Source organism: Microtus oregoni, unplaced genomic scaffold (assembly GCF_018167655.1).
Source record: "Microtus oregoni isolate MIOR12 unplaced genomic scaffold, Mior012 000002F_ref0000024, whole genome shotgun sequence".
NCBI classification, from domain to species: domain Eukaryota; kingdom Metazoa; phylum Chordata; class Mammalia; order Rodentia; family Cricetidae; genus Microtus; species Microtus oregoni.
This window is the reverse complement of record NW_024543061.1, coordinates 82,112,262-82,135,589: the sequence shown is the minus strand read 5'-3', so window position 1 is coordinate 82,135,589 and position 23,328 is coordinate 82,112,262. Positions and strand designations below refer to the sequence as shown.

Below are 23,328 nucleotides of genomic sequence, written 5' to 3'. Positions count from 1 at the left end.
TGCAGACACATGCCACTGTATCTTACTACATGGTAAGGGGAGAACCACGCTGGAAATTTTACTGAAAACTAAGCAAGGAAGTCATCTGTGTGTAAAAAGTGTTAGTAACAGCATCAGGTGGCGGGGAAGCAAAGTAAAGTCATACCTACAATGTACCCCACGTTCTTAAGGATGTCATGACTTAAAATTAATTATTTATTTGTGTGTGGACACACATATGTTATGGTCCAAAATATGTAAAATATATCCAGGAGTTATTATGTAAACTAATTTCATTCTTGACTTCTCTATCAACGTTTTCCAGCAATACACATTTTTTAAAGAATAAGATGGAATATATACAGTTTACATGCTAAGACATGTTAAGGCAGGAAATCATTCCAAAGTCTTCATTTCCTTCTTGGGTCTCCCTTGAGCTTTAATTTCTGCTTCATGGCCAAGGTCATTTGTAAACTCCCCAGGCACCTCAAACCGAGTGTATTTGATGCTAAAATCTCTGCTGTCCCCCATCACAGGCACTGCCCTTCCTGTGCTCATATCTCTTTCTCTTCCATCCTCCCCTCTCACCAGCCCTGCTCAGCACAGCTCTCTGGGGGGCACTGCCCTCGCTGCTCTGCTAGACTCCAGAGGTCTCTGTATTTCCTCCCTCCTGTTCCTGCAGTTCCTACAATCCACTGGAGTGCGGCTTCTCAACTGAACCTCTCTCTTAAGTAGAAGCTTATGATGTTTTTGTAGAACCCTGCAAAGTGGTTCATGAATCCTTCACTGTCTAAGTAGTTCTCATCTGCTTGTCTTTGTGCGTCTATGTAGGCTGCTTATTTAATGTTTTGACCATATTGGATTTACCTGTTCTTTGTCTGAGCAGAGTAATGTACGGGAATCTACTATGCACTTTCTCTGGCCTTAAGTTCTCTAGGCATTTTCTTAGTGTGGCCCACTCCTCATCCTCCCCATTGCATTAGCTCCATTGCTAATTCCATTAACTAGTTACTTTGCCTATATCTGTGAGTAAGCACCTCACCTAACTGTTGGTAGAGGCTTCTGTACTGCCCCGTCCTGCCATCCAGCTCAGTCGGTAGAGCATGGGACTCTTAATCCCACAGTCATAGGTTCGAGCCCCACATTGGGCACCAGATGAAGATGGACGTTAATAAGAAATCCCACACTAGCTCAGAACTGAGTATAACAAAGGGTTATTTATTTAGGGGTAGACACACAGATCACAGTCCTCTGCATGAACGGAGAACAGGAACCAAATCCAGCAGCTGGAAGAGGGAGCACACACTTTACCTTGGCATTTATAGTATAAGAGTTCACAGCCAAGTGGGCTGGTATCTTAAAGGCTATTGACTGAAGGAACTCCCACAGTACCTGACAAAATCTACTTACAGAAGGAAGGGATTTTTTTTCATCAAATCTCAAGAGCACAGTTAATCATGATTGGGAAGTCACGGCTGCAGGAGCAGGAATCAGCAGATAATGCTGCATAAGCGTTTGGGTGGTGGAGAAGCATGGGTGCTGGCACTCAGTTCTTCTGCCCAGCCCAAGATCTCAGCTGATGGGATGCTGTCACCCACATTCCGGGTGGATCTTGCCTCCTCAGTTAAAATTCTCTGAAAACACTTTCACAGACATGACCAGAAATGTGTTTCCACGGAGATTCCTGCTCACCTTGGTACTTACTGCTTGCCGTGTTCTGACAACAGTGCAGCACCATGCAGGAAGGAAAGAACTTTCCTTCTCACGGGGTCTCCACTAGTCTCAGGACCAGGAGGTGATCAAATAAATATTTAATTATTTGCTTATCTATTTAGTGTGGGAGATGCGTTTGCCACCGTGTGCAGGTGGAGTTCAGAGAACAACTTAATTCAGCCTGTCTTTGTACCACATGGTTCCCAGGCCTTGAACTCAGGTCAGTCAAGTTTGGCTGCCAAGACTTGGCCGGCTGAGTTATCTCCCCAGCTCCATAAAGTTTTTTAATTGATGTTGAACCCGGTGGAAATTTAGTTGGTCATTATCTGGGCAAATTGGTGGTTTCCAAGGTCTCCATCCAGCTGTGTGGTGGGCATTTCCATCTGGGTGAACAGTGCACAAGTGAGCCCGCTAACCTCCAGCACATCTGCTTTTCTTTCATGGATGACTTAAATAGCATTAGCATTACTACTAAGACATTAAGATCAAATGTTTTGGTATCCAAATTGAGATATGGAGTATTTTAGCATTTGCTTTTCATGAATTACTTAAATCAGGGGATACTTGTTGGGAGACTTTTTATAGATTGGTATTTTATTAGTCTCATATCAATGACTCTTTGCTTCTATTAAACACCCTATCATGTCATCAGCAATGCTCAATATTGGAATTAACTCTTACCAGTTCTAAAACAAATTTATCAGTAGGTAATGTAATTAGATATATTTTCTCACAGAAAGCATAGAGCATTGTCTAAAGTAAAAATAATACTTACTCTTATATTAGATCAATTGTATAGATCAATTGAATAAAAACCTTTCAAAATAATAAAATTTGGATAAGGATAAATGTTTCAAAATTCAAATACAAAATACTAATCTTCAGGTAATTTTCCCACTATAATTAACGTGTAACAACATGGAATCAGTACAATCCCATTTTTATGAATTTCACATCAATCCATAGTTGTGTTCAGATGTTGCAGTTTGACCTGCTTCACGTCTGACTTTCATACACAATCCTTGGAGGATGACAATGGGGTTCATGACCATTTCATGTTTAGACTCTCAAGGTATTTCTTTTGACCTGTCTCAGGACAGCAAGAAGAATTTAAATTGGTTAAAATCAAATTTTAATGATGGTAAGAAGTTGGACATGCAGAACTACAGGCATCTGGGTTTTAGGGAAATTATTCAAGTTTCCAGAGCCAACTGAAGCAGAGCTGGACAAAGACTACAAGATGTTACACGAAGCAGCAGTTTGTGTGGGGGACAACTGGGCCTGCTGTCGTCCAGAGGCTTAGTGATTGGTTATCTCCTGCTTGAGGAAGATCGACAAGAAGAAAATGATTTATCTAGCTTGTCTTTGAAGTCGACTGGAAGAATGTTTCTGATGTTTATTTATCTCATACCTATGTGCACACCTTTCCTCTCATGGTCACAGTTCATAATTAATGAACATTGTTTGCCATACTTACAGTGTAAATGAATCTGAGCCTTCCTTTGAAGCATCCCGAAGGTATTATTTCTATTTTCCCCCAAGTTTAATAAGAATAACTTTCCCCGTCAGTCTTTAATCTCTTTCCCATCATATTCTGGTGGTGAACAGTCATTTTTAAGATACCTACCATATCTCCAACAGCAGTGATTCTCAAACTTTGCAGGATTAATTTGTCACCCCCTTGCCTGTAACCCTGAGGCAGGAGAATGGGCTTGATTTCTAGGCCATTCTTCATTATACACAAAGCTCCAGCTTAGTCCAGGCTAGAGTGACAGCCTGTCTCAATAAATCAAAAAGAAAAAGAAAGAAAGAAATTTGCTAAATAGCTTATTGGGTCAACTGTTTTTGTCTCATGGGTCACACGTTTGTTAAGTTTGGCTGAAAATCAAATTGTCTTTAGTAAAGGAGCTTGGAGGCTCATTAAACTAAAACTCCAGGAAACAATACACACAGTGTTTATATGTCAATTAATATCTGAATGTGGCCTTGAAATCGAGAGCCCAGTGCTTTAACTACTCAAAAACAAACAATCAGCCCATCACAAAACAAAACAAAAAACAAAAGCTCAAAGAGGCTCTGACTACCAACATCAGAAAAACACTCCCCAGACTAAGGGGAAGGGCAGGAGACATGCCAGACTTGGGGACCACTGCCTTCCCACATATGTAACTATCTCAAAGATGACTGTCACACTAGACTGTAATGTCCTCTAAAGCCCTATGATGCCATGCTTCCCAATGACTGTTTAGCTTTTCTTATTTCTTCCTAGTAACCTCATTTTCTGTTAACTGTAATCCCGTCATTAGAACTGACATATCATGAACTAACTGTGGAGATCTGATTCGAAGCTTACTCTCTCCCTTCCCCAATCTGGTCCTTCATCTTCTGTTTCTTCAGCTCATGTATTTTGAAATGATTACAAGTTGAAGTCTAATGTGTAAGCATATAAAACAATTTGTAAGTTAAAGAAATAGAAAAGAGAGGAGGAATTTAATAGTTTTTATTTACTTTCTGTCTTTCTCTTAAAATTTTTCATTAGTTCTTTGAGAATTTCCTATAATTTATTTTGAGCATATTCACCCCTCCTCCAACTCCTCTCCCTAAAAATATTTTGTTTTGAAACATGGACCTTGAATGTATAGTTTCAGCATTGAAAGAGACTTCTCTAGATATTATTCTTCATTTTGAAATATTTTCTATAAATAAAATATACTTATGTAATTAAGCACAAATGTGCACTCTAATTCTAGTTTTTAATTCATGGTTCTTAAAAGTAATTATAAAAATTCACTGTTTCATAAAGTGTGTTTAGAATAAACCAAAATATCTGTGACTACTAAATAACACTTTAATTTCAATTCAGAAAAGAAATTTTCTCTTAACAGTTTATAACATTAAACAGTTCATCAGCACAGGAAAATCAAATTTTACTCATTGCATGATATTTTAATTAAATTCTGATCCCTATAATTTAAGTGGCTTATTTAATAAATGCCTTCTAAGGTTGGGGGTCTTGACCTTCTTGGCTTTTAGTTGTCTACTTCCACGTTTGATATATTGTCAGCTCTCGTTGCCCTTAGTTGCACTGAAATGCTTAGCACAGCACCCCATGTAATCTGTGTTGTTTCCTCTCCACAGCAGGAGCAGGTATTCTGTGGCTTATGCTGCCCAGAAGCCCTGGCTTCTAAATGCTACAGTCGAGGAAAACATCACTTTTGGAAGTCCTTTCAACAGACAGAGGTAAATTTGCACATATGCAATTTACAGCTAAACAACCCCTTGTGATCCATGAGTTTGGACCAGTTCACTCATTGGGAGGAAATGCCAGAAAACTAAAGGTCACAGCAGAAGAGTGTGTGACAGTGGGAGGGGACTGCGTAGTTTATTCTTGAGTAGGTAAAAAGGGACATGTCCAAGTATGCTGAATGAAGGGGGTTAACTGGATGGATGGAAAGTGTGGTGGTGGAGTCACATGCTTCTGTGCTCCCAGCACTAGAGAAGCAGAGCAGACAGGATGAACCCCAGGGCTCACTGTCCAGCTGGCCCTAACCTATTTGCTGAGATCCAGACCAACAAATAAAAAATAAGGTGTTAAGTACCTGAGGAAAGACACCTGAAGTTGTTCTGACTTTCAAATGGGCAGATAAACACATGCAGCTACACAGACATGGGCATGCACACACACATACCTAAACACACATGAACAAGCACACACTCACACCTGCACACACATGGATGTGTGCACACACATGCCCACACATGAACATACACACACACAAGCATTCACACACATTTGCCTGTACGAAATGAGCATATGAACACACTTGCACACATGAACATGCACACAATAAAGTGTTGATAATTTGTCCAGTGTCTCCAAGTCCTTTGCTTCTCTATATTTAATTCACCTGTGTTCTAGCCCCATCTTTATATACTTAATTAAATTTGAGTGCTATCAATCCCCTTCCCTTCTGTTTCTCCTACCTTAGCATACACAACAATATTTGAGGGCAGCCACTTAGCCTGTGCTTGGCCATGAGGGACAGCCTTCTGTCTCTCACTGATATCATGAACTATCTACCATCAGATCTTCCGTAAGCTTCATTTTGCTCCTTTTTCCTGGTAAATTTCTACCTTCCTTTATGGAGTGTTGTTTTTCTCATGTTGCAGGAGTGCTGGTTCCCCTCTCTACTGACAGCACCTGAGAAAGCCCAGTTCTGTGTGTGTTTGCCTTGACCCTCTTTTGAAGATGCTAGCTTTCAGCTTGTTTTGTTTGGTTTGTTTTTCCAAGACAGGATTTCTCTGTAGCTTTGGAGCCTGTCCTGGTACTTGCTTTGGACTAGACTGGCCTTGAATTCACAAATATCCACCTGTCTCTGCCTCCCAAATTCTGGAATTAATTAATTAGTTAATTAATAAGGAATGGGCCACTACCACCCAACTAGCTTTAAATTTTTTAACAGACAAATAAACTTGGATATAATTTTTAAGTACAAAGTGATGTTTTAGGTATAAACTATAAATGAGAAAATCTAGTTATTTAATGTGCGTATAACCTCATACCACTATCACTGTTCACAGAGGGAGGAATGGAAACCCACACTTTCCTAGTCTAGGCTCACACTAACATGCTCGGTAGATGTTTATTCCAGTCTAAGATGCTGAACTTGGGGTTGTGGGCAACGAGGGAATAATGAACAACAGCCTCAAAACTAAACCAGTGAATGAATACATATATGAGTTTATTCATCATAAAGAAGAAGATAATTATATTTTTTGCTAGAGGAGTAGTACAGCTGAGGCTACTAAGTCATATAAGCCAAATTCAGGAGGACAAATAGTACATGTTTTGTTATATTTTGGATCCTTGCTTCCTTTAAAATAGATAAGAAGCCGGGCGGTGGTGGCGCATGCCTTTAATCCCAGCACTCGGGAGGCAGAGGCAGGCGGACCTCTGAGTTCGAGGCCAGGCTGGTCTACAAGAGCTAGTTCCAGGACAGGAACCAAAAGCTACGGAGAAACCCTGTCTCGAAAATCCAAAAATAAAATAAAATAGATAAGAAAACCTTTTACCCATGTATGTCCTTTGAGAGTAGAAGGGGGACTAGGGGAGGGGGCAGGCTAGAAGAGAGGGAAGGAAGGAAGGGAGGAAGGGAAGGGGAAGAGAGGGAAAGAAAGGGAAGGTACAGAGAAGAGGGGAGGGGGGGTGGCTATTGTCAGAGAATGTAATACACTTGAGGGAACATCTGTATTTCAAAAGACCCTGAATATCATTTCTCCCAAAGGTACAAAGCTGTTACCGACGCCTGCTCTCTTCAGCCCGATATTGACTTGTTACCGTTCGGAGACCAAACTGAAATTGGAGAGAGGGTGAGCTAAATGTAATTGAACTAAGCAATGCACAAAAGAGAAAAGAGTTGACTGCTTATCTTTAATCCTCAGAAGAATACAAGGAAGTCTTGGGGCTTAGGGATTACATGTTGTCCCAGTGACAAGCACCAAAATATAAGGACAGGCACTCTTTGATACCACCGTCCTTTAAGTTCCCATTGCCTACTGTGCAAGTCATATTGTGTTAGCCCCTCAGGACCTGTGGCAGTGAGTGGGGGTGGGGGAGAGTGAACCATCACCCCTGGCTCTGAGCAAGCATACTCTGCCTTCCTGGTTCTGCTGGCGTGAATTGCTTTGGAAACTTAGATCGCTTCTGATAATTTCTTCCAGTCTGTCCCATCAACATCTATTATTTTGTTAAGGTTTATTTGTCTTTACCCTCTCCTGTTTTATGTTGACATCATGCTGTTCTGGCAGATGAAAACATTTAGACCTTTATCACACTAATGACTAATAAGAATTTTAACTCTCATAGGTTCAAAATTGTCCCAAAACAAAAGGCTAATGTGTGTTATCTACTGTGATAATAAGTTGATGTTGTGGGTGATTTTGTCCTCTGCACAGTACAACTGAGGATACCAAGAATAAACAACTGAGAAATTTCCCAAACAGTCAGTGTTAGGTGCTTAAGACCAGCCACCTTCTTAACGACTATTTTCTATTGCAACGTCATGACTCATTTAAGAACAGCAGTAGCTTCATGTCTCAGAATAAAAGCATCCACAGGTGTAAAATGATAACAATCTTGATCTACTGGACCTCCTTTGGGGAATAAAATAGAGAAAATTATAAAGTCTCATATACCAGCCTGGTAATAGCAGGTGCTAAGTTAATGCTAATTATTAACTATCATTGCTATTTCATCGTAAAAACTATTGTTGTGGAGTGGTATTTGGTATAACTTTACAATCAAATTGAAGTGGTATGTGTTGAGAGTTGGGCATTGGTTGGCTCAGCAGCAGAGAACTTTTGCTTCTCTTGCAGAAGACCCAAATTCTGTTCTGGCTACCCATCTAGGCAGCTTACAACCTCCCGTAACTCCAACTCCAAGTGATCTGATTCCCTCCTCTGACCACAGGCATCTTACCCTCATGTGCACTTACCCACACAGAAACACACATAATTAAAATTAAATAAAAAAAACATGTAAAATGAGGTATGTGTCAAAGTATAGCCAACGTGAAAACTTAAAAATTGGAAATTGCTTGTCTTTGTTACCCACCAAGAGAGCTGGTTATTCATGCTTTTGTTCAGCAGAGCTCACAGAGTGAAAGGAGGAATAGTGTGAATGGTCAAAGACTATGGACATATATCAAGCGTCATGTTAAAAGTGTTTAGAGTGACTTGCATTTTAGAGGTGAACTTTACCATCAGATCCCGTATTAATGATGAAAATGGGTGTTTCTGGTATTTCTTTTCAAGGGCATCAACCTGAGTGGGGGCCAGAGGCAAAGGATCTGTGTGGCCCGGGCGCTCTACCAAAACACCAACATTGTCTTCTTGGTAAGAATATGAACTTCAATTTTATTTATTCTTTGATTTCTCCCTCTGGACAAGTGTGTCTTTAAAAAGCCAAGCTGGACAACTGAAGGAAAGCTGGTTTAATGGAATTACAGAGTACAGAGTAGGCAAATCCTCACAGTGCAGTTCAGTGACTCAGCATTCAGAACTGAGAGTTGGTGGCTCCAGGTTGGTGCCCACGAAATTACAACAGAAAGCACCAAGGTACTTTAGGCAGTATCTTTTGAAGCTTTATGAATTATTTATTTATTCGTTTGTGTGGGAAGAGGAGGCAGAGCTTGCTTGTCACAGTGCGTGTGTGGAAGTCAGAGGACAAATTACTTAGTTCTCTCCTTTCAACATCTTGGTCCTAAGGATCCAACTCATGCTTGGTTGTCAGGCTTGGTGGTAACCACCATCTGCTTCTGAACCGTTCTGACAGTCCCTAGAGGTAGTGGTTTTTCTGGGTTTCTTGACCAGGAGAATCATTAAAGAAGGAGTATGGATGATGTTAGAAAATTGGGGCAGAATCTTCTTTTGTTTCATGGCAAAGAGATAAGGCTCAGAAAACAGAGTCTTGGTGGACATGGGAACATCTAAATAGATATTCCATTCCAATCGTGAGCAGCTCAGGCTGTAGATAAGTGTTATATGTGATAATTTCTAAAATGATAGCAATCTTTGCTAGGTGGTGGTAGCGCTCACCTCTAATCCCAGCACCTGGTAGGCAGGGGCAGGTGGATCTCTGTGAGTTTGAGGCCAGCCTGATCTACAGATTGAGCAATTTTTGCTCAGCACCAATAGCACCCATGCCTTGGAGATGCTTCAAGAGATTTTATGTATTCACAGAGTTTCTTGATTGTGTTGGTTATGATTTTGATCTGTTTTAGTTCATACAGGACATAGGGGTCAAAATAACAACATATATAAAGTGGGAATTTTAGAGTCCATCAGAGAATGTAAGCTTGTCCTTCTCCTGGGACATCATTAGCCTTCATTTGTAAATCTGCTTGTAGACGGTTTAGAACCCTCAATCATCTGTGGGTCAAGACTCCTTTGCAGGTCAAATGACCCTTTCACAGAGGTCACCTAAGACCACTGGAAGACACAGATATTTATATTATGATTCATAACAGTAACAAAGTTACAGTTACGAAGTAGCAACAAAAACTATTTTATGGTTGGGAGTCAGTGCAGCATGAGGAACTGTATTAATGGGTCACAACTTTACGAAGGTTGAAAACCACCATTTAAGACATTCATTCCCCTGTATCCCTTGAACCTCTTCAGAACATTGGTTGATGTTGGAGTTTCCTGCTGAATTTAAATCCATTTAAAAGAAGAATCTGGATGAGTTGGAATTATTTCAGGTTAATCCTGAAGACTAACTTAGGGAATGAGGTCATCCATTGGAGGTTGGGTCCTCCCATACCAGTTCATTTAATCAAGACAGTTCCTCACACAGCTGCCCATGGGTCAACCTGATCTAGACAACCCCCCTTTCTCCCACTGAGATTTCCTTCCCAGCTGATATTTAAAAATAATCATTCTACCATGTAAAGTAGCTTGATTCCACACCTTGTGTTTCCCCTAATCTTCAGATTGGTGGGCAAGCGCTCTGCCACTGAGCTATGTCCTCATCCTTCTTTTTATTGTGAGACAAAATATTGCTAAGTTACTAAGCTGGCTTTGTAGACCTTCTATGGGTCAGACACACCTTGAATTTGTGACCCTTTTGGGTCAACCTCTGAGTATCTGGGATGGCTGACCCCAGTCCCTCCCTGGCTGACTGGAGCTGGCTTTTGAATCAGCCTACCTTCCTCTGTGCTGAGTCCCAGAGACACATAGCTGTCACCATGGCATTTTAGAGAGACATAACCTGTCAATCCATCATGGCTTGGTTTATAAGACAGTAACAGTAGAACATCTCTTTAGAAAGATTTCAGGAATCACCACATTATTTTATTGGATCTTTGCATCAGTCTGATGAATATTTTGACAGGTCCCTTTACTATCCCTGTCATTTTACAAATGAAGTGGCAGTTGGGACATATACTGCCCAGAACAGAGAGAGAGAGAGGAGAGATTGTAACTACATTCCAGCTCTCTCATTTCCAGTACTCTCTGCAAGCTGTCTCATGATATTTCAATTCAGAATTGTACAGAAAGTGAACATGAGTTCCTATAAAAACTCATTTCTAACATATCCTTTTCCATATGAATAATTTCTTATACACACGATTTGGGATATTTGACCCGAAGATGCTCTGGGTCTTACAGGAACCAGAAGCAGAAGTTGTGTCAATAGCAATCAATTTATCCTCTATAATAGTTATCTGAATTTTCAAAACCAGTGATTGGCTAGTAAACTTTGCAATTAAACTCCTGCGGCGTTGTTGCTGGGAGAAGGAGGCAAACCCTGCATGTGTCCTGAAAGAGAGCTCAAGCCTCTTTCCTACGACCAACATGAGAACAATGTATCTTAGAATGATTTATATTGCTACATAAGCTTTCATTTTTAAGTAATCTGTCTTCTAGAAAAGTAGCCAGAGCTATTAGCCCCTGAGCCATCTCTCTAGAGTCACCTTGACAATTTTTTGTTTTTGTTTTTTTCGAGACAGAGTTTCTCTGTAGCTTTGGAGCCTGTCCTGGAATAAGCTTTTGTAGACCAGGCTGGCCTAGAACTCACAGAGGTCTGCATGCCTCTGCCTCCCAAGTGCTGGGATTAAAGGTGTGTGCCACCACTGCTTAGAGTACCTGTGACAATTTTAAAAAGCAAGTTATTGGGCCACAGGGAGACAGATTCATCTCTTTGATATTCTAGTTCATGGAGTGTCTTAGAAAGAGTTGGTATTAATAAAAATAAAGGTTCAGAATGATTTTGAAACATTTCAATATCATGAAAAAATATTTTTGGAATATTCCAGAACATTCTGTTATTAATCAATTTCATTTCATTACTTTTTAAAATAAATTTAATTACCCAGATAGCATATAAACATATGCTTATGCCTGTATTTGTTAGGTATCTGTATACACACACATATACATATATAATGACAATTGCCTTGCTAACTATTCCATTATCTAAATATTCCTGTATTTGAATGGTTTAAATAAACTACTGTAGGCTATTATCAGTTACTAAATGTATTTATATAAAAGCCATTTGAGGATATTCATTAATTCACCTATTTATCTGTGATTATGATATCTAAAAAGTAACTGTTTAATTACTTTACTAATGTTTATTTTTCATTAGATTGTTGTTAAATACTTTAATTGAAATCATCACTTAGTGTTTCTGTTTATTGAGTAGAGAATAATTGAGCTAATTATAATTCTCCTTGTAATGGCTGTACATTTAAACTGACTCTAACTTCTAAATATAGTTGCTTTGTTTCCCTATCTACATAATCAATCAGGTTTATGTGTATAGCTGACAGAACTGTGCTAAATTCTTTCAGAGTTATATTTCTACATTTGTGAGTATGCACGCCACTATGTAGAACTGATGGAATAAGAATCCAGTCACCCCTTCCTTGTACCCAGATTATGTAGACACTGGTTTGCATAGTAAAAGCGTAGGAGAACAACACAGAAATAAATAAAATAAAAAAGACATGTCCCAGGCACCCTCATTGTTTCACCAAAATCCTGGCTCATGTTTCTGTTTCTCATTGTTTAACTGGTTCTTTGAGGATTTTTAGCGGAACTGAATACGTGCCCCGTTCATCTCCCTTCCCACTCTCCCTGCTGCAGGACGACCCGTTCTCTGCCCTGGATATCCACCTGAGTGATCACCTGATGCAGGAAGGAATTCTGAAGTTCCTCCAGGATGACAAGAGGACGGTTGTCCTTGTGACTCACAAGTTGCAGTACCTGACCCACGCGGACTGGGTGAGACTTCCTGGGTTTGTGCTACAATCGTATCTGAGACACCAAGACATACTCCCTGAGACACAGCTGAGTCATTGGGCCGCTTCCAGATTCTTCTAGGTTTCTGCTCACGGTCTCTTTCCTCAGATCATAGCCATGAAGGACGGGAGTGTGCTACGAGAAGGGACTTTGAAAGACATTCAGACCAAGGACGTGGAGCTTTACGAGCACTGGAAAACTCTCATGAATCGACAAGATCAAGAACTGGAGAAGGTAAGAAGGGTCAGAGCAGTCCATGCAGTTACTAGAAATGCCCTGAAGGGAGCGCTGTGCTTCGTAGGATGCACAGGGCTCTGCGACGGCCTCTTCCGAAGCTCAAGATAATTGCGTCTTTGCATACAGTTATTGAACAGTCTACTTTGAACTTGTTATATTTTACGGTACTTATTTGTTATTTGCTTATTTATTTACTGTGTGTCCGGTATGTATTGCATGTGTGGTGCATGTGTGTGTGTGTGTACTACATGCATGTGTGTCTACTAGGAGAACACAGTCACAGGCACATGTGTAGAAACTAGAGGAGTACACTCAATGTCTTGTTCTGTCTCTCTCTGCTTTATTTCCAAGAGAGAGAGGATCTCTCACTGAAGCCGGATGTAGGTTGATGACCATACACACCATAATTGTTCCTGTCTCCACCATCCACACACAATGCTGGGGTTCCAGGTGTGAATGGCCACCCCTAAATTTTTATATGCGTGCTGAGATACAGATTCAGACTCTCCTGTTTGTACAGCAAGCCCTCTTCCCCATGGAGCTACCTCTCAAGCCCCCAGCTGGTCCTGTCTTATGTTCTCTTCTGGATGAACGGCTACCTGAGTTTTGACTCTGAGCCATTTGGAATTGTGTGTGTAGCTACAAGTTGAATGAGCTGTTTATCAAGGCTTGAGACTTTCCTTCTTTTGCCGATTGATCTCTTCTTTTCTTACGAGTGGTAAGATCATTTTCATGCATTGTCTACAATCAGACAAACACAGTCAAGACAAAATCCAAGGTGGTTTTGAAGAAGGCAAAGCTCTGAGCTCTGGCTGGAGTCACTGGGTGTGTCTGGAGTGGATGGAGCTCAACAGAAAGAAGAAGACACTTTTTCATACACCACGAAGACTTTTTTTTAACACTTTTTCATACACCACGAAGACTTTTTTAACACTCTCACTTAGTTCTCATGAAAAGTCATGATGAATAAGTACAGAAAGGATTTTCTCATTTTTACAGAAGAGAGAACAGGGGCCCAGAGAAGTCAAATAATTTGTCTGAGCTGTACAGCATGTATTCATGGCGTTAATACTGATGGGATTAAAAGCCAGCTCCACCTCCAGAGTAACGGTGCCACATTTCAGCCATACTAAATGGCGCAATAATCGACTTGGAAACCAGAACCTGGAAATTGGTTCATTTTGTGATTGGGAAAAGAAATAGAACATTGAATTTTCAAATCTTTGAGAACTTTTGCCTTGGGGTTTGGCCTAGGATATATCCAGAATTTAGTACAATGGCCAGGAATGAGCTTTAAAAAAATAAAGCAGTTATGTTAGCCAGTTTCTTAAAAATCAGAAAATCAAATTGTATCTTTTAAGAAAGAAAAATAAAATCTATACTCCTGTAGTGAAGGAAGGTCCAAAGGCCACACTCTTCTCAAAGTTCTCTATCTGGTGACTTTCTGAAGATCTCAAAAGCAAATCCCCACCCCACCCATGTTGTGAGAATTCTAGTTGGTCTTGTTAATAAAAACCTGGAGTCAGAAATCAGGGTAAATGCTGAAAGATCAGAGAAGTAAAGGAGCCAGCCACTAGAGTTCTTACCTCTACCAAATTCTCAGACTAAAAGGACAAGATCCTGTGTCAACGAATCCTCAGACTGGATACTCCGAGCTCCTGTTTCCTCCCAGCTTAGATTCCTCTCTTTGCCCAGCCATATCAGTCCTGTCTCTACTCCCCTCGTGCTGGGATTAAAGGTACATGATCCCAAGTACTGGGATCAAAGGAGTGAGCTCTGTTTTTCTTTTAGGCTGATTCAATATGTAGCCCAGAGTGGCCTTGAACTCACAAATATCCATCTGCCTAGTGCCGGGATAAAAGGTGTGTGCCACCACTGTCTGGCTTGTCTGACTGACTAGTGTGCCTAGCTCTGCATTCTGATCTTCAGACAAGCTTTATTTGTTAGATCACAAACAAAATATCACCACACCCGAGAAAGAAAAACCCCTGTGAAAAATCTCTGCAGAGAATAAGAAGGATGACAGACTCATGGGACTCAGGGTGTCAGGAAACATCTCACACTGCAGTGTCATGCCCAAGAAAGCAGGTGTGCGAGGGTTGATGAGGAGCATCTTGAGGGGATCCCAACTAACATCAATTTAGTGATATAAGCGCCAGGGGGAAATAATATGATGTCATTGTCAGGAGCAGGAAAATTTATTGTTTTCTTTGAAAAGAAGGGTCAGGATCTGGAATAAAGCACACACACACACACAGAGAGAGAGAGAGAGAGAGAGAGAGAGAGGGAGAGGAAGGGAGAGAGAGAGAGAGAGAGAGAGAGAGAGAGAGAGAGAGAGAACACAGTAGGCTGAGTGGGATCGCAATATTGTTTGAGCAAACCAGGAAGAAAGTCTGTGTCCATTCAGTTGCATTTAGAGATGAAGGGATGATTAGCATCCTAATCAAAGACAGAGACGGCAGGACATCTTTCAAGCACAGGAGATGTGGAACAAGCTAGGGTGAGGCCATGGCAAAGTCAGCTGCAAAGTAAAATGGAGGCCAGAAGAAGACAGATAGAATCCAGCACCAGCCTGGAATTCCAATCTGAAGCTGGAGAGCTATTCCTCCATTGGACTGGGGAGGGGATAAAATGCTTGCTTTTCAAGCATGAAAACCTGAGTTTAGACTCTTAGGACTCACGTAAAAAGCCAGGCATAGCTGTGTGTGCGTGTGACTACACACACATCTACAATCCCAGAGCTGACAAGTAGAGTCAAGAGGATCCTTGGAGTTTGCTGCCCAGCCGTCTCATGCAGTTTTTGTTTGTTTGTTTCTTGAGATGGATCTCCCCATGTAGTTCAGCTGGCCTGCGATTTCTAGAAACTCACCTACCTAAGCCTTTTGAAGACTGAGATGACAGGCATTTGTTATCATGCCTAGCTTGAAAGTTTTTAAATGTTGATATTTAGCAGAAGTGGATCCTCAGGTTAAAAACCTGTGTTTGAAATTGATGTAAAAACAAAAGATGTCTCAGTGGTGGAGCTGATGTTGTAACTCTTTCTGGCTTCCTATTGGCCTACACATCTGAGTACAGAAATGTTATTCATAAAATTCATAAATTCTTAAAATTCTAGCATGATTTCTATAACAGCCGTTGTGACAGGAGAGCTGGGGACTGGTATAGAATCGCCTAGGGTCGGGCAGTGGTGGCACAGGCCTTTAGTCTTAGCAATCTCAAGGCAGAGTGGGAGAATCTCTGTGAGTTCGAGGCCAGCCTGGTCTACAATAGCTAGTTCCAGGAAAGTCAGGACTGTTATACACAGAGACCCTGTCTTGAAAAAAAAAAAAGGAATAAAGAAAAAAACCATCCAGTGTGTCATCCATGGCTAAGTGTATCCCTTCCTCAGACAGAAACTCCTTCAGTGAGCATATTGTTGTTCACAGGACATGGAAGCAGACCAGACGACATTAGAGAGAAAGACTCTCCGAAGAGCCATGTACTCAAGAGAGGCCAAAGCACAGATGGAGGACGAAGATGAAGGCAAGTCTCTTTTTCCTTTTTTAAATCTGAAACATTCAGCTAGATTAGCGCATGTCGTGAGGACTTCGCTCTGGAACCTGACATGAGAGTGTGCCACACACATGTAACAAGCCACTGCCACACACATCATATAACAAGCCACTCTGCACAAGGCCCAGAGCCAAACGAGATGCTTAATATATTTAGCATGGCAGCGTCAAGGCAAGGCGTATTTCCCTTAGCAGCCCCTGTGAGACGAGACGTGCACTCAGTGGGCATGGAAAGACAAAAGTGGGATCTAAAAAGAGAACAATTGTAAAAGTCTAGTATCGTGACAGAATCCATTTGTTACTAAAATATCGATTGTTTAAACACCAACAATCAGTGGAAATATCGGAAAGACAGTCCCTATACTTGAGTCGTTCAGTCCTTACGCATGTGGTTTCCGTCACACCTGACAAAGAATGCAGATGTCAGGGAGCCCTTTCTTCATTCCAGTTTCCCACATCTAATACTATATTCTAAAGAAAAAGAAAAAAAAAGATTTGCTAGAAGTTTGAAAAGCAGTCACCCAAAATTATAACATTGTCTTTATCTGAGTCACAAGAATGTTTTAAAATAAACCATTTAAGTCCACAGAATAAACGCATTCATTATGTTCCACCTCCTGTGTAGCTTTTGCTTTCCGTTCCTTTCCACTGGGCAACTAAGAAATACGGAACATTGCAATGTGAAGGCAGAAAACACCAAATTCTGCCACCTCCATATTTTAGATGTCTCAATGAATGTTCATGAACTTAAAAAAGACATCAATGAAGGAAGGAAACTTTTTCAGTTTCAAGTCTTAAATTTGAGGGTGTCTACACTAGAGAGACTGATCACAGTCTTCAAGTAGCTAGCATTTTCATCATTCATGTTTCTGTTCCCATACCTATGAGACAGAGAACATAATACTTTCAAAGATGAGCTCATCTAAGACTCAGTCTTTCACAGGTTGCAGTTGAAACAGGAAGTGCTGGTGATGGGCTGTCTCTGCCTCACATCCACATGGGGCCCCTTTGGTGTGATGATCAGCAGACAAAGTCATATTGCCTATCCTTCGGATCTACAGCTTAGTACCCATAACTATTCCAGTAGTACAAAGAGAGCATGTAGCTTAAGTGTAGTACAAACTGACTGGAGAAGGAACAGACAGGAGACCAGACAGTCACTGGAACATGCAAATAACCAAGTAATGCTGAGAAGGAAAGAGAAAGCCTCCCTGCCATTGCAGTGGAGAGACAATCAGTCTCAAAGTAACTAAGCGGCTTAAACATCACCCTGCCCATTGTCTCATGTGGTCTTTAGCTTTGCCTTCTGGAATGTTCCTTCTTGACAACTCTCTTCCATGACCACACCTAAAGCACAACAGAAAAATTATGGATTGGTGCTTCTAGGGTAGGCACAAATTCCAGAGTTGCTTTTCTCCTGGTGCAGATTTCTAAGTTCAGAAAGCCATATATTTCTTTAAAAATTAGATGTTTGCAAACCAGGAGCATGTTTTCATTACAACACAATTCCATCACTAACTTAAGTGTCTGGAAATCAGTGGTCTGGTCCATTTGTGAATTTTTATATTTGTTTGTTTATTCATCTTTTACCTCTGCTTGCTTTCTTTCTTTCTTTCTTTCTTTCTTTTTTCTTCCTACCTTCCTTTCTTTTTTCTTTCTCTTTATTTTGAGTGAATCTTTTACAGCTTAGGCTATCCTTGAACCCTATATATGGTGGAGAGAGAGAGAGAGAGAGAGAGAGAGAGAGAGAGAGAGAGAGAGAGTGTGCTGGGACTAGCCTTGAACTCCCCATGAAGCCTATAGCTGGGGTTAGCCTTGGATTTCTGATCCCCCCACCTCTGCCTCCCAAATGCTGGGATTGCAGAAACATGCCACCATGTCTGACCATTTTCAATGTATTTTTAATAGTCAAAGTATGCACTACTTAAAGTATTTAAAACCTCCTAAGCTAATACGCTTGCTTCTGTAAAGTTAAATGTGGTTATGAATATTCTTGTCAGAAAATAGAAATTCATTCTGGTGCTCAGCTGAAGCTTACACAAGGTTTGTTGCATGTGTGACTATACAGAGGAAGAGGAGGAGGAAGACGAGGATGATAACATGTCAACTGTGATGAGGCTCAGGACAAAGATGCCCTGGAAGACCTGCTGGTGGTACCTCACTTCAGGAGGGTTCTTCTTACTCTTCCTCATGATCTTCTCTAAGCTTTTGAAGCACTCAGTGATTGTGGCGATAGACTACTGGCTGGCGACATGGACATCTGACTACAGCATAAACCACACCGGGAAAGCTGACCAGGTACAGTGCGCCCAGGAACAGTGGAGAGGGCGACCCTTTGCTGAGGTCAATTAACTGTTAGTAGGCCCGAGGAATGGTGCGAGTTCAGTATGTTAGTAATCAGGGAACTACATAAAACAAGGCAAACTGCCAATAATGTGAAACATGCCTCTTACTGTTCTTATCATTTTAAATACTTGCTTTGCTCACATTATTTTTACTTATTACATATTTATGTATTATATCTATGTGTCTGTGTGTGGGTATTGCACATGAAGGCAGTGCCCATGGTTGCCAGGAAAAGGTGCCAGAACCCCTAGAGCAAGAGCCTTAGGCAGCTGTGAACCACCCAATGTGGGTTCTGGGAACTAAATACAGGTGCTCTGGAAAAGGAGTGAGTACTCTTAACTGTGGAATCATCTCTCCAGCCCTGGGGTTTTTCTTTGTTGTTGTTGTTTCATGGTTTTGTTTTGTTTTTTGAGACAAGGATTATCTGTGTAACAGCTCTGACTGTCCTGGAACTTCCTTTGTAGACCAGGCTGACCTCAAACTCACATGCCTCTGCCTCCCGAGTGCTTGGATTAAAGACGTGTGCCACCACACCCAGCTTCCAGGTCTGTTTTTATAAGAAGCATTTAGTCATAATAATTAGATACAGATTCAGAAAGTTCAATCTGTTTTACATGTAACGTATGTAGCATATGCTACTATAGTACATGCTAAACACATGTAAAGGAGATTCTGTTCTTCTCATGATTTTCAGTCCTCGATCAGTATACTGAGCGATCATGGGAAGAATGAGCTTGACAATATCGAAATCTAAGAGTCTGTCCCCAACTTGAAACTTACATTGACTCTGCAGTAATTAGGGCAGACCTTACATGCATACAACATACATGAACACACAAACAGGAGCTTCCTGGCCTGTGGGACTGACCTGAAAGGGATCCCTGCTCTGAGTACCCACCACTCGTCTTCAGCCCTCTAAATGCAAGCAAGATAAGAATATCGACAATCTGTCTGATTTTGATGCTTCATGAATTTTCTAGTTAGGAAAAGCCCAGGTAATCATTTCATGTCATCGTCCCACGTTGGTTTTTCCTAGACGTTCTACGTGGCTGGATTTAGCATTCTCTGCGGAGTCGGCATCTTCCTTTGCCTCGTCACCTCCCTCACGGTAGAATGGATGGGCCTTACAGCTGCCAAGAACCTCCACTACAATCTCCTGAATAAGATAATCCTTGGGCCAATAAGGTAAAAGAAAAAGTAGTAATCTCATGCCCCTATGCATGTAGTAATAAAAACATACATTTAAAATTGAACTGTGGAAGGTTAAAGAAAAAATTAGTCATTTTCAGGACTCTAGATGTCCCTCAGTGGTGCTTCTGGTCAGGTACTCCACATCACTTACTCTTCCATCTATTCCTTACCTAGGTTCTTTGATACCACACCCCTGGGACTGATTCTCAATCGGTTTTCTGCTGATACTAATATCATTGACCAGGTGAGTATCTGAGTTGCTTCTAAGTTCTAAGACAAAATCCTCAGTGTAAACTAAACAGCATTCCAAACAAGACTCTTGATGGCAAAGAGTTGCTAAAAATAAAGTTAGGATTCATTTGATCTCCTATCAAAATGAAAAAAATGATTTCTAGGATAAGAATTTCTGTTGGTATGTTCATGTATGTTGTATGCACATGCTTGTGTGAGTGTCTGCACTTGGCATATAGGTGCCCATGCACACTTCTGTGTGTATGTGAGTATGTGTTAGTCAGAGGTTGACATAGGCATGTTCTTCAATGCTTCCCATCTTATTTTTTAGGTCTTATTATTTTTAATTTGAAGTTGTATGTATGGGTTTCTGCATGTGAAATTCTTGCAGCAAGTCAGGTAGATGCCAGGGCCTTGCTAGTCAGCCACTGTGGCAAAAACACCATGCCCAGGTTCACTGAGAACCATGACCCAAAAATGGATAACTATTATAGAAGATGCCCAGTTCCAACATCAAGCTGCCATATGTTCACTTATGGGCCCCCCTACCAACTCACACATGTGCACATGCACACACACAGACACACACAGACACACACACACACACACACACACACACAAGTTAGTACACATAGAAATTTAACACAAGGTAAATGTGGCATCTGGAATCTGGGAGAATCATTCATTTTTAAACTAGAAGATGTTGAGATAATTATCTATAAAATATAAAACAATATGACTATAGAATAAAGATGGCCAAATAAAGTCATGACATGGTGAAATAAAAGATAACCAGATAGTTTTGGAACTATGAACTGCAAAAGGTCTTTTGATATAGGACAGAACATAGCATGAAAATAAGAAAAAGACACATAGAAATAACTGTACAAAAAAAATAAACTTTGATTGAGCCTGAAGCACCAAAGACAAATTTAAATTGTAAAAGAAAGAAGATAAACACCAAAATATATGAATGGCATCTCAATTAAAAATGGAAAGGGCAAGTAATACAACCAAAAATGCCCAAAGGACACAAGTTGCTACAGGAAAAATAACGTGTGCTTTTACAGTGGAGGAGCAGATGCGTTTTAGATAGTGTATAACAAGGCGTGTTTGAAAGCACTGACGAGGAAATGCCTCCAGTCTATCCTGGCAAAGCAAAACAAAGCCAGGGTGCAAAGATTTCTAGTAAAGCCGTTTATACAAAATATCCAAGGTAAGTAGGTGAACAACAGGTAATGCTACGTCAATAGATACAGCTACTGAACTATGGAGGCATGCCCGATTATTTACAGTGAACATTCCTAGAGGCTGCTTTCGGAAGCCCGGATTACTTAACATTAATATAAAAGTGAGTGTTTTTTATTACACTGTCATGGATATTGTGCATGCGCTGAAACGGTTGTCTTTTAAATATCCTCCACAGCACATCCCTCCAACCTTGGAATCGCTGACCCGCTCCACCCTGCTCTGCTTGTCAGCTATCGGGATGATCTCCTATGCCACGCCTGTGTTCCTTGTCGCCCTGGTGCCCCTTGGTGTCGCCTTTTACTTCATCCAGAAATACTTCCGGGTTGCTTCTAAGTAAGACTCTTCTCTCCTTTGCAAAAGCCTGCATATTCAATTCGTTAAGACCTCTGTTTTGTCTAACCATTTCTTTGTTTTTTCAAACTAAGGTGGGGAATTTTGAAAAGCAACTGGCTTTGCATAAACCTTATGTCTCAGTGTGAGATCTAATGTCATTCTTCCTGCAACTGACACATTCCTTCGTCAGTTGACATGTTGTTCGGTTTGCCAATGGTTTGTCTACTGAGTTGAGAGTCAAAGATGTGCCATTTCTTTCATTCCTTGCTTCTTTTTCTGAATGTAACATTGGCAGGAAACTCACAAAATCTAACACAGTCCTGAGGAGTGAGCAAGTTAGAGCCAGTATATTTCAAAGCAGGAAAAAAAAAAGGTCAAAATCACCAAATTCTTCAAACACATGGTTTGAAATAGTAGCAGACAGACGAAGAGATAAGTCATCCTTGACTATGCAGTTGGATAATCTTGAGTATCTGAGAGGCACACCATCACTTTAAGAGACTGGAGAATTTGAGCTCACAGAATTTCCCTTGGACCTGCTAACCCAGTCAAATAAACAAAGGGACAACATTAGTCTAAGATTTTCTATTAATATAGGACTTATTGTTTCCCTGAGAAATCGAAAAAATAATTATCAATACAGTGCCCACCATTGTAAACTTGAACGTTTGTGTTTAGTGCTTTCCTGAGGAATATGGTGAGGTTTATTATTTTAAGGACTCTGTTTAGCAATCAGTAAACACTGCTGTGTTACCAACAGCTGTGTTGAGTCATGCTGTGGATGATAAGGAATCTGTTCTTAACAGAACCCATCTCTTCTTAAGATAAAGCCAGAGATACACTAATTTTATTAAAAAGTATATAATAAAGTATATAAGATAAAGCCATATATAAAGTAACACATGGATTAAACTAGAATAAAATGCAAACGTATTTTCTGGAACCCTAAACATACTTCATATTACAAGAGTACAAAGAAGATGAAGTTATACAGGGGGGAGAGAGAAGAAAAGAGGAGGCCTCTAGTGAGGTCCTCCAGTTATACAGAGATTCACATCATTTCAGAGTACTTCTCCTTTCCCCCAGGGCTGTGAGTTAAGAGTCCTTCACGTACTGGACATGTGTGTTATATTTGAGTGGTTTTTCTTCCTCAGCATCCTTCATTCCTTCCTCCCTCCCATCCTCCCTCCCTCATTCTTTTCTTCCTTCCCTATTTCCTCCCTTCCTTCCCTTCTTCCTTCCTTTCCTTTCTCCCTTCCTTTTGCCTGTAGCAAAATCAGACCAAAATGAAGAAGGCAGCAGTCAGATTTACACTTCCATTTCCTCTGATGTTTATGCTGACATGCTGTGCTGCAGGGCCAAGAGGTTCTGACTCAGGTTGATGACCACTGGTTGATTTGCACAGAGTCAGTGCCTCTCAGCACTTATACCAAGCGTTTGTATCTTACTGCAACCAGAAGTTCATTTGACCCATTTTTGCTGTGACCAAGATAAAATAAGTGCGGAGTGTTAGGCAAAGATCTCTAAGCCACTACAAATGTAAACATGGAGCTTTGCTCCTGGAACATAATCTGAATCATCTGTCCACATGAGTAGTGACTATAATAGAGGTACGGTCTTTTAAAATGTTATATACATACATATATATGTATATATATACATATATATGTATATATATATGTAATAA

The 23,328-nt window shown here is 40.7% G+C and overlaps 1 protein-coding gene across 4 annotated transcripts in view; it reads left to right on the top strand.

Annotated features, from left to right (window-relative positions):
• Abcc9 (ATP binding cassette subfamily C member 9) overlaps positions 1-23,328 on the top strand; it is a 138,113-nt gene that overhangs the window by 78,886 nt on the left and 35,899 nt on the right. For 2 of the 4 annotated variants that reach the window (XM_041633944.1, XM_041633936.1), the window contains exons 19-29: positions 3,172-3,210; positions 4,831-4,932; positions 6,978-7,062; positions 8,506-8,586; positions 12,346-12,483; positions 12,610-12,735; positions 16,164-16,260; positions 18,358-18,587; positions 19,672-19,820; positions 20,001-20,070; positions 21,484-21,641. In XM_041633944.1, the coding sequence (XP_041489878.1) occupies positions 3,172-3,210; positions 4,831-4,932; positions 6,978-7,062; positions 8,506-8,586; positions 12,346-12,483; positions 12,610-12,735; positions 16,164-16,260; positions 18,358-18,587; positions 19,672-19,820; positions 20,001-20,070; positions 21,484-21,641 (1,275 nt within the window). The remainder of the gene's footprint in view (positions 1-3,171; positions 3,211-4,830; positions 4,933-6,977; positions 7,063-8,505; positions 8,587-12,345; positions 12,484-12,609; positions 12,736-16,163; positions 16,261-18,357; positions 18,588-19,671; positions 19,821-20,000; positions 20,071-21,483; positions 21,642-23,328) is intronic. The other 2 variants (XM_041633954.1, XM_041633961.1) reach the window with 1 other exon arrangement.